The 12,197-nt window shown below is 35.3% G+C and overlaps 1 protein-coding gene across 1 annotated transcript; it reads left to right on the plus strand.

Moving 5' to 3' along the window:
• Positions 1-7,210: 7,210 nt before the first annotated feature.
• Positions 7,211-11,291, plus strand: LOC129310458 (ACD11 homolog protein-like). Its single transcript, XM_054952306.1, has 4 exons — positions 7,211-7,671; positions 8,490-8,662; positions 9,398-9,543; positions 11,180-11,291. Exons 1-4 carry the CDS (start codon positions 7,429-7,431, stop codon positions 11,272-11,274), a joined length of 657 nt encoding a protein of 218 aa, XP_054808281.1. The 5' UTR covers positions 7,211-7,428; the 3' UTR covers positions 11,275-11,291.
• Positions 11,292-12,197: the final 906 nt, after the last annotated feature.

Below are 12,197 nucleotides of genomic sequence, written 5' to 3' on the forward strand. Positions count from 1 at the left end.
TTCAAACTATCCCTCTAGCTCTAGTTTGTTTTGAATCTAACACCATTGAAACTTCCTTTGACTCATGGTGGCTGGATTCTGGTACCACTGTACATGTTGTGAATTCTCTACAGGGGCTAAGAAACCAGAAGGTTCCAAGTAAGGCACAGAAGTCAGTCTTTGGCATAGCAGGGAGCAAGGCATCAGTTGAATGCATTGGAACTATTTCTTTATATTTAAATTCTGGTCATGTTTTGCATTTGAACAATGTTGTTTATATACCTTCTGTAAAGAGAAATTTAATTTCAACTTCTGCATTGGATATTTGTGGCTATTCATTCTTCTAAGGAAATGGGAAAATTGACATTTGTTTTGATTCCATTAATGTTGGTGTCACTTCCTTGATATATGGTTTATATCGATTAAATGATTGGTCACTTGAACTTCCTAATCTCCATATCAATGCTGCTATTGGGCATAAACGTCAAAGGCCCAATGATAATTCCTCTATGTTATGGCATCGTTGTTTGGGTTATATCTCTAAAGAGAGATTGGAGTGCATGATCAAGCAAGGTGTCTTACGAGACCTTGATTTCTCAAATTTTGAGACTTGTGTTGATTGTATAAAGGGAAAATTCCCTACTAGAGCTAGAACCAAAGGGGCAAAGAGGTCTGAAAACACTTTAGACCTAATCCATACTGATATCTGTGGACCTATCACGCCTCTGGCTATGGGTGGTTTCAGATATTTCATCACCTTCACGGATGATTACTCTCGTCATAGATGGATTGAACTCTTGCGCGAAAAGGGCAAGTCCCTTAATGCATTCAAGACCTTTAAAGCAGCAGTCGAATTGAAATTTGGCAAGTTGATTAAGTGTGTGAGATCTGATAGAGGAGGAGAATTTTATGGGAGATATATTGAGATTGGCAGGAACCCTTGGCCATTTGCTTTGTACCTTCAAGAGCATGGCATTAAAGCTCAGTATACTATGCCTGGTACCCTGCAGTAAAATGGGGTTGCAGAAAGGCAAAATCGTACTCTCATGGATATGGTTAGGAGCATGATCAGTCACTCCTCACTGCTAAAGTTCTTGTGGGGTGATGCACTTAAAACTGCTATTTATATTTTGAATCAAGTTCCTAGCAAGTTAATTTCAAAGACTCTATATGAGTTGTATTTTGAAAGGACTCCTGTGCTGAAGCATATGTGAGTTTGGGGTTGTAAAGCATAGGTAAAACCTTACAATCCACAACAGATGAAGCTTGATGCTAAAAGTGTTGATGGTTTCTTTATTGGCTATTGTATCAGATCTCGTGGGTACAGATTCTATTGTCCAAATCACACTACTAGGGTAATTGAATCTGATCGAGCTTACTTCTTTGAAGATGCCTTAAATAGTGGGAGCTCTGTGCCTAGGCATATTACCTTGCATGACGAAAGTAGCATTTTGCCTATGCCTATCTTGACAACTCCTCATGTTGACAGAAATAATGCCGTGGATCAAAATGAAGCTCAAGATGAACCACCTTTAGAGGGTGATAGGGTTATGGTTGTTGAACCGAGATGGTCCCAAAGGGTTCGCAGGTCTGCTATTCCAGATGATTACATGGTGTATTTGCAGGAATTTAATTCAGATGCTATTGATAGCTTAGACCCAATATGTTACCAAAAGGCTATTTCTAGCTCACATTCTTCTAAATGGTTGGAGGCTATGAGTGAAGAAATTACCTCCATGTACCGCAATCACGTGTGGGAGCTTGTAGAGCTATTAAAGGAGTTTAAATCAGTGGGTTGCAAGTGGGTCTTTAAAATAAAACGAGGAGCTAGAGGTGAAATTGATAGATATAAAGCCAGACTTATAGCTAAAGGCTACAACCAAAAAGAAGGTATTGATTACACAGAAACCTTCTCTCCAGTATCCACTAAAGATGCTTTTAGAGTGATAATAGCTTTAGTTACATAGCTTGATCTTGATCTTCACCAGATGAATGTCAAGACTGCATTCTTGAATGGCAATTTGTATGAAGAAGTCTACATGACACAACCTGATGGTTTAATCCGATAAAGAACATCTAGTGTGCAGATTAAAGAGATCCATCTATGGGCTAAAACAGGCCTCTAGGCAGTGGTATCTGAAATTTGATGAAGTTATCACCTCTCTCGATTTTGTTGAGAATGTCTCAGATTAGTGCATCTATTAGAAGTTTGATGGGAACAATTTTGCCATTCTTGTTCTCTATGTTGATGATATCTTATTAGCTAGCAATTCAATAAATTTACTCAATGAGATAAAGCACCTATTGTCTTGCCATTTTGACATGAAGGACATGGGTGAAGCCTCCTTCGTTCTTGGGATACAAATTCATCATGTAGATCTCGTGGTATTCTTGGTTTATCACAGGCCACTTATATTGAGCGGGTACTTAAAAGATTCAGAATGGATTCATGTTCTCCTTCACCTGCTCCTGTACAAAAAGGTGAGCTGTTGTCAAAGTTACAGTATCCCAAGGATGATAAGAAGAGGGCTGAAATGAGAAAGATACCATACGCTTTCGCTGTCGGCAGCCTTATGTATGTTTAAGTGTGTACTCGACTAGATATAGCCTTTGCTATTGGAGTACTGGGTTGATACTTAAATGATCCAAGTCTGGATCATTGGAAGGCTGCTAAGAAAGTTATGAGGTATCTTCAAGGTACAAAGGATCATATGTTGACTTATAAAAGGTCAAATTCTCTTGAGGTTGTTGGGTATTCTGATTATGACTTTAAGGGATCAGAAGGTCTTGAAATTGTTGGCTTCTCGGATTCAAATTTTTCCTCTTGTCTGGATGATCATAAATCCACGACTGGCTATATTTTCATGTTGTCCGGAAGAGCTGTCTCTTGGAAGAGTGTGAAACAGACACTTACGGCAGTTTCATCTATGGAAGCTGAGTATATTGCTTGCTTTGAGACTATACGTCATGCTATATGGCTAAGGAAGTTGATATCTGGCATGCACCTAGTTGAGTCAATATCACATCCTCTAACCATTTATTGTGATAACAAATCTGCACTATACTATGCTAACAATCACAGAAATTCCAGTCGTACAAAGCATTTTGATATCAAACTTATGTTTGTGAAAGAGAAAATTGCTGAGTCTCAAACCCGTGTGGTACAAATTCCTAGCACGCAGATGCTTGCAGATCCGCTGACTAAGGGCTTACCTGTAGAAGTTTTTCAAAATCATATAACTTGTATGGGTATTGTGAATTCCTTTGATGCTCTAGTTTAGTGGGAGTTTGAGAACCTTTTATGTTGCAATTTCTCTTTAGGCTTTGTTTACTTCCATGAGTTATGTTCAGTTCAGTTAGATGCGTCTATATCATTTGTATCCCTATAGGATTCAATGATTCTATTGTGGTACGCTATGCATGTCACTTGTTTCCCCATAGGAATCAGTGATTTATGTTGTTATCTTATTGAACTGTGTTTGGAATAAAAAATTTCAAATTTTATTCAAATTATGAAATATCATATTACTTGTTTCCCCATAGGATTCAGTGATTTTGTGGAGTTTCATTTTCTGAATTTTGTTTGTGGCTTGTTTATACAACTTGATTAATTAATGCAATCCAAGTGGGAGATTGTTGGAATATTATTTATGAATTAGCATTAATTAATAAGCCCAATAGATTGGTCTTTATGATCTTATGTGGACCGTGATAGGTGGACCACACAAGTGAGCCCAATGGGCAGAGGCCCAACCCACAACCCAATAGCCGTCAGTTATTTCCTATCTCTTTAACTGACTGAGTCAGAGATAATAGATAATATAATTATTTAATTATTTAATAAGGCGGTTACCGATCTGATTTATATAAGACAATTAGTCGGTAACCGCAAATACACGACTCATTTCTTCTACTTCCATTATCTCTGAACTCTCTGAAGGCTTTGGGAACTTGTGGGTTGTGTGCCTGCCTATACTCGAGGTAATCGAGATTTCTCAAGCACTCATGAATTCTTTAGGTACACATGAATTACTTTATTCTACCATATTTATTATACATATGAATTGAGATATGGGTCTACAAGTCATTATTAAGGCCTAGAGTAAGGTTGAATGAAGGCAAATAATTTCAAAATCACTCAGATTTGTAGATTTGCGCTTAAACTAAGTAAACAAGACAACTTGCAGTCTAACATGAAGAACTAAGATTTTAACCAAACTGAAAAGCCTTTGGTTTTCCTTCATACAGATGAAGCAGCATTTGTCTCCTTGGAAATTTAGAAGACTTCTTTTGACAACTTGGAAATTTGCCAGATTCCACAATAACCTTGATGAGCTATTAGAAGCACTAATTCTAGACACATGTAGATCAGTTTCATTCCATGTACATACATGTTTTATGAAGAAATATGAATGATGATATTCTTGAATAGCTTTGCAAAGATCTAGCTTGTGACCATCATGGATGATAAAGTTCTTGATCTTCCAAATACTATGGATTAAAATAATAAATCTCTCCAAAAGATCAACTTTCCTATATCTAGAATAAGATGTTTAATGAAATCCTTCAAAGATTTCATGTAATTTGAGCAATCCAAGAAATTAGATCTCAAAGAAAAAGCGCCGAACCAAAGAGCCCTTGAAAAGGGGTAGCTGAAGAAAAGGTACGGTATGGACTCCTAAACTTGGTATCCAAAGGGGCATTTGTTAGTAGAATATCAGTGGTGCTTATGAAGAATGTTATTGGTGGGAATTGCTTCATGAAGAAGCTTAAAAAAAACTACTTTAAAGGAAGCTTAGGCTTCTAAAAGTAAGACCAATGAAGTAATTATCAAGATGATTACTGGCCATATTGCTAGTGAGAGACTTGTAATCTAATCTTGAACTGTAAGAGTCAGAGCTGCACCCCTTCCATATCGACTTATCTTATTGTCTTAAGAAAGAGATAAGGATAGAAGAAATAGCTTGACTATTTGAAAAGGATAAATTTGTTATAAGGCATTGACATCCGTTGTAGTGGAAACCAAAGAGAGTTAGTAGAGGAGATATGATATTAGAGACTTTGAGATGGATAAAGTTAGAACTAGATGGAAGAGACCCCTCCTAAAATCAATTTGAGAGCTTAATATTCCTCCCAATACCAATGTTTCACTTTAGTTGTCTAATAATGATGTCAAAACAACTGAAAATAACTTCCATATCCATGATGTCTTATGGGGTTTCTTGATTAGAGCTGGTATGTTGAAATCCACATACTTTCTTTTCATAGAGGAACCCAGAAGAGAATCATTAGGGGCTTGGATCAACCTCTATATTTGCTTAGCTAAGACTTTTATTGACCATATGAATAGGTCTCCGCCCTATACCTCCCACAAGCATTTGGATAAGAAGAGGAAATCTTTGATAGATGCATCTTTTTCTTTCCGTCTTGGATATCCCAGAAAAAATGAATACATTTGGCATCTATCGTGTTGCAAATAGACATGGGTAATTTAACACAAGAAAGTTGATAAATGTTAACAGCAAATAATATTGATTTGATAAGTGTTAACCTTGAAGCTTGCGAGAGGGTAGAGAGATCTTCCATGATGCCAATCTTTTATCAATAGCTTCCTTAATTTGAGAAAACAAAACAGATTTATCTCTACCTAAATCAACACATGTCCCAAGATATTTCCTAGGTTTTTTCAGCCAAAGGAAAACCAAGACAGCTCGCCCATTCTTCTTTAAGGAAATCACAAGTGTTAGGGTAGGGCTCACAATGAGAAAAGATTTAACATGGTTAATCTCCTGACCAAAAATGCCACAAAATTTCTTCAAAGTATTCTTAAGGGATTCCAAGTTGTTCCTTGTACATTCAAAAAATAATAAGCAATCATTCGTATACAAAAAATGAGAAATAGGCTTTGCATATTGACATATCTTGATACCTTTCCATACTCATATTTGTTCTTGAATCTAAATCAGACATGGTAAAATAACATTTGCTGTAATGATAAAAAGATAAGGAGATAATGGATTTCCTTATATGATTCCTCTAGTACGCTTGATCATCTCCGAAGATTGCCATTGAAAAGAAGTTGGTATTCAACAGTAAAAATGCATTGGTGGATTAGATTAATCCTTTTTTTTTTTTGGGAAAAGCACATCTACAGATTCCAATATTTGACACTAATTAATCTGGTTCATCCCCCCCCTAAAAAAAAAAACCTAAACCAAACCAAACTCATAAACGTCATTAAAAGTGTGTAATTTGAGCATGCTAAAGATTCTTTTTGACCATAATAATTAGAGTTGCACAAAGAATAGGATGGCACTGAATTTTGGCTTAACCCAAAGGCCGGTCTCTTTAATGAAAAGAACTAGATTAGGCAACCTGTAGTTCAGTATTATCTAGTGATAATCCAAAAATTAACAGGAGCAAACTTGATCCATAGGACTGAGAGATTGGTCCTATTAGTTCAGTACTCATTTAACTTTTTTTTTCCTCTATAAGAAGCAATAATCCGTTTCCATCTAATAAACTAAATTAAGATAATAAAAACATTTATAATAATAATAATAATAATAATAATAATAATAATTCATAATCATTTTCAACAATAAAAAAAATTTTCTATTATAGTCTAAATGATTTAAATTTATAACTTTAATAAAAAAAGCACTCAACAAACTTTAACAACACTATATTACAACAACAATTTAGAAATAAACTCAACAAATCTTTATACAATTATTTCCTTAACATCAATTACACTTGAAGTATTTGTTAAAATAAATTAATTATAATTATAATAAATAAATTATAGGACTGGATTAGATCAAGTAATCCGGATGTCAATTCTCTTATTCAGTCCAACATGAAGAAATAATTTGATTTTTTCAATCTTTTTGGTCTAATGTCTATTCAAATCAAATAAGACTAAAATAATCTCAAGTTAGATTGAGCCAAACAGAATTTGAAAACTTTTGTACAACCCTAGTAATAACGCATCCAAATAATACATGGAATAATGGAGTGAGGACTGTAGGCCTTCAATCACGAGCCCACAAACTCCACCAAGAAATATTGGGTTTCCATTGTCTTCTCACTGGGCCAATCGACGATCCAAAACTGTTCGGCTCCGTCCCCACTTTCCCGTGATGAAACGGCGCGAACCGCCATAAATGAGCCAGAGGTGGACGTTTCTCAGCGTTCTCTCTCTATCTCAGTATCTCTGCTTCATGGAAAATTGGCGGTTTTCATAGTTCGAACCTCAGGCTCAGCGCATCCTTAGGAAACCTTCTAACTGCCAAAATATCTCATCAATGATTCCCACTTTCGTCATTTCAACGAATTTTGATCTTCCTTTCTTCTTCTTTTCTTTATCGCTTTTAGGACATCTCTACAATGTTTGCTCTTTTTTTACGAACAAAGGAAGACAACTAATTGTGGCGCTGGATTTTGAAGATGTTCGATGGGAAAGTTATCAATGATCAAGTTACCCCACAGGATTCAGCAATGATGCCTCTAACCGCCATGGCTGACGCCTTCGACGAGCTCGCAAAGAGGCTCAAATGTCGGTTAAATGGGTCCATGGGACAAGAAATGCTTCGATTGGGCAACTTCTGCCAGGCTTGCTTTCTGGTATCTTTTCTCTTTAATTGCCTCGGCCTCGCTTTCAAGTTCGCTGAGCTGGAATATATCGCCAAGGTTCGTGGTCCTTTTCTGTCCTTGTGTTTATGTTCTTGTTGAGCATTTAAGGTTCTTTTCATAGATTGATGGATGAAACCTGACGAGTTTGAAGTGAGAAATGTGTACTTGGCTGTACTGATTAAAAAAAAAGGGGAAGAAACAAAAGAAATTCAACTTGTTTGGGATCGAGAGGTGATTATGAATACAAGTGTCGAATTTTTTCTGCGTATTTATGTTTCTTTCTTTTCCCTTTCTTCTTTCTTCTGTGGATTTACATGATGATATTTGAAATGGTGATGAATGTGGGGTTTTTTTCTTTTTCTTTTTCTTGTGTCTTAACCTGGAATCAGAAAACATTACATTGAAAGTGATCTCTGGCACAAATTCTGTTGAATTTTTTTTTTTTTGGGGATCCAAACGGAAATTCAGGTGCATGGTGTGATGGCGGAGTATTGGTATATTTTGCACTGTGAAGTGTTTTGGCGCAACATTTGAAATTGTTGGACGTTATCTTTGCCACTTAATGAGGTGTTATGACTTGTAACTACTATATCTATTGCGATTGGCTGCCAACTAATATGATTATTTATATCGACAAGTTGCAAGAGGACTTTGTATAACTTGGTAGTTTAACAATCAAGCATGTGGTTGTTAGAAAAGGCAGATATGGAGCTAAGGGTATCTTTATCCATCAACATGCTGAATAAACAAGGCTCTTGTTTTGTCCATGCCCTCATTGCATTATGTTTACTTCCGCATGTTGCAATCTACAAACCTATAGGCTTTCTTTTTTGAATTTTTGATATTGGTTTTAATGATTTGATTGATATATTCAGCTACATGCACTTGTGGAAGCATCGAAAAGATTTGACACTCTAGATGATATTCTTGATCATGATATTGCACATGATACGGTCAAAACAGCAGGAAGCTTTTCACGTAATCTGCGTAGAGTTCGACAGGGACTTGATCTCATCAGAGCCATATTTGAAAATTTTTTGTCTACTGAGTATGCAAACACCTTTACAGATGTACTTTTTTACAATTCAGAATATGCCTTTTGGCCTGCAAGATGCATATAATTTGTTTGATATGTAATGTACTCCTCTTTTTCCGACTTTTCAAATTGAAGAGTACTTCTGGAAAAATTTTCAAGATACAGATGGGCATTGCTATTGTCTTCCTGACAGCTCCTTCCATGAATCTGCAGTCTATCATTGATTTCTGTAAATCACAACTAACAAGAACTGTCTCAATGGAAAAGCTTGGAAATTCTTCAATCTAGTTTTTATATTATTTGCGGAAAGCTCTTACTCTGTAGAATACTGTTTAACGTCATAGAGGAATCTCTCTTCTCAGTCAATTTATACTTCCATTGTTTTACGACAGCATTCGTGCTTGAAAAAATATTTTCTGAAGCTGATACTTCAGCTTTAAATGTTTATGTCCCTGTCTTGTGAACTGTCTTAAAAATGATTTTGTAAATTAATCATATCTTCTCAGCACTGATGTTTCATTTAGTATAGATAATTGTGAAAGCTGTCTTCCATGCATTATACCATTGTATGGTTCTCCCCGCTCCTTCTATATGGGCATGTCTGTCTTTTCTATTATAACTTTATAATTATTAGTCTCCAAGTTGTTTTGGACAATGTATAAAGTAATTATTAGTCATAACAATTCAAGTTAATTCAGTGTCCTGTGATTGATGGTGACATCTGATTTATGATTTTCTCATTTTCAGTGATAACTCCTTGAGAGAGGTAGCTTCAACAGCTTATGCACAGGTTTGTGCACCATATCACACATGGGCTGTAAGAACTGCTGTAGCTGCTGGGATGTATACACTTCCAACAAGGGACCAACTGTTGGAAAGGCTCAATGAAACAGGTGAGGCTTACATCAATGTTATTATCATGTATGGTGCATATCTTGTAGGAAGTTTATACACACAGACTGAATTATCTAATATTTGCAGCTACCTTTTGATGTTATTCATGGTTCAAACATAAAAACTTAAAAAGTTCTATTACAAGGCATGGCCAATTAAAAAGTCTTTGTTTGAATTTTTGAATTATCCATATGGCTCCAAGAAAAGCCATAACTTTTCCATTTTTATAGTAACCTTTGTTTGGATAGAGAAAAAATAAGGGGGAGAGAATATTTGGAAGTCCGTCCTAGCATTCTCCTCCCTATCCAAATGAAGCCTAAGGTAAATTTAAATTTTTAACAATGGTGAGAAGGAGAAGGAAGCATGAGTTAATCCGGATTTTCTCTTTCCTTGGGTTTTCCTCTCTATTAAGAACAGAAGAATGACAGGTTTACACGTACTCTCCAAAATCCTGTTATTTTTGTAGTTTCCCTGGTTTTGGCAGTGAACCAATCATTAATAATTTCTTGTCATTTTTAGAAATAGTATATTGATAAATCGAATAAATATAATTAATTGTTGAATTTAAAAAAAAAAAGCAAACTTTTAAGCTTTTTTTTTTTTCAAATACATATTTATAGGGTTGCAAAATCCTCGTGGGACTGTGCATTTGCTTCCCTCTCTTTTTTCAGTCCGTTGAATTGCGTTCTCTCTCTGTCTCTCAACCACTGACCTACCCTCAAAGTAAAAGTTTTGACATGCCTATGGATGGAAATCTTTATGAAACTTTTCTCAGTTATATTTCCTTTTAGTGTGGGCATTGTAAGCAGTTTTCTGTGTGGCTTAGAATCCTGAAGCTATGGTGCTTCAAATCTTTCAGCACTTGTTTTACTATGAGATAAAATAAATTAAGCCCGTTTTATGTAAGAGCTTCTTGATGCTAAGCTTAAAGTCCATTTTGACTCTGTACTGATAACATATTTACATCTCCTTTTTCCAATAACTGTGTAGGTAGCCACTTCTTTGTAAACACTACCAGCTAGGCTCCATGTCCATTTTGCTTTTTAACTTCAATTTTTTTCTCCATATCAAACACTGTTATTGATATTTCATTTTTATTTTTAAACAGTTTGTTTTCTGTCATTCTATTTTTTCCATATAATTTTATATTTCATGATATTGTGTGACATTTTTTCAAATTCTAACATCCTGTGCAATGGCCATCATATCTAGTTCTGTAATAGTTAATTTTTTTCTGTGATGTTAAATGTTAAACAATATCGGACTTGCTTTCAGATTTTTATCAACAAAAGGATTTTTTTTTTTTACATTCTTTTTATGTGGTGTTTATGTCATCAATGGTGCTTGAAAGATGAGCTAGTTTCATAGACTTGTCGGTGGATATGATATGCTAAATTTTGCTTACCCTGAAAATTTTATGGTAAAATACAGTTTACTTTTGTTTAATTCACATGCGTGGACAACAATGCAAGCGCTAAGCTAGGAACTCAATTTCTTCTCCAATTTCTAATTTCTTTCTCAAACTCCATTGTAGACCACCAAAATTAAGCCATAATAGCATGGTTAAGTACTTGTGTGCTATGTTGTTGTTAGATTTTTTATCGAGACATAATGCTATGAAAAATGTTATTACAGATCAATCAGCTGAAAAGAAAATGAGAAGGTACATCAATGCCTCACTACCAGTTATAGAATACATCGATAAACCTGTACCTTTCTCGAAATATTAGACTGGATTGGTGAATTTTACCAGCTTTTCGCATGCAATAGAGTTTCTCAGTTTGTATGGCCGAAACGCCGAGAGAGAGAGAGAGAGATTCAAAACAAAAACAAAAAAGAAGAAAAAAAGAAAGAGATAGGAGACACTCTGGTTTTTTTTTTTTTTTTTGGGGGGGTCTTTTTGGGCGAGATACCCTGTGGTATGTTAGAAGACACACGATTTGGCTTCAGTGAGTAGCAGCAAGGTTTAGACACCCTTCAAATACTTGCTTCACCCTAAAGATGTAATCATGTTAGATTCTCATTTCTGCACATAACCAGAGTTACAGTTTTGTGTTTTCTTTTTAACTTTATCCTTTCTTTCCTTTTTAACAACATTATATATGTTATGGGGAACATCCTGATTCGGCCAATTCTTATGAATCAAAGCAATCAAGATATGAAAGGTGGATTCCATTGTGTAGTTTTTTTTTTAATTAAAGAAGAACAATTTAGGCTCACAAATTCAATTAACCATCTAGCCGTGCCAATTTAGAGAAGTTATCTGAGTGTGTAGTAAAGGGTTCTGTTTGAAAAGTAGTAATGTTAATTAATTTATATTTACATTAAGGGTGGTAAATACTTAAAGGGTATTTAAAAAAAAAAGATAAAGAATAAAGATTTTACAATTTGAAACACTTACCATGTAAAAGATTTCACAATTAGATTACTAACTTGATTGATCAATGTTTCAAATTTAAACTTTTGGAACAAGAAAGAGATGCTTGAGCGTTGGAGCAGGTTAATGCAAAGTGGCATGCAAAGCAGAGTTAGGAAGATATGCTTGTCCCTTTCGTCGATGTTGGCAATGAATTAACCTTTTAGACAAAGTCAGGCATAAAAGACTTGTTATCACAACAAACAACTTCCTCCGGAGTTAGTCCAATCCAATCCA

The sequence above is a fragment of the Prosopis cineraria genome, unplaced genomic scaffold, assembly GCF_029017545.1.
Source record: "Prosopis cineraria cultivar Desert tree isolate PC_DT_omini unplaced genomic scaffold, ASM2901754v1 PC5, whole genome shotgun sequence".
NCBI lineage: Eukaryota > Viridiplantae > Streptophyta > Magnoliopsida > Fabales > Fabaceae > Prosopis > Prosopis cineraria.

Excerpts from the sequence above, each read along its gene's own strand:
- LOC129310458 (XM_054952306.1), top strand. The coding sequence starts at position 7,429 with ATGTTCGATGGGAAAGTTATCAATGATCAAGTTACCCCACAGGATTCA. Across the intron at positions 8,663-9,397 it reads GAAAATTTTTTGTCTACTGA|TGATAACTCCTTGAGAGAGG; the intron begins GTATGCAAACAC and ends TCTCATTTTCAG. Across the intron at positions 9,544-11,179 it reads GGAAAGGCTCAATGAAACAG|ATCAATCAGCTGAAAAGAAA; the intron begins GTGAGGCTTACA and ends ATGTTATTACAG.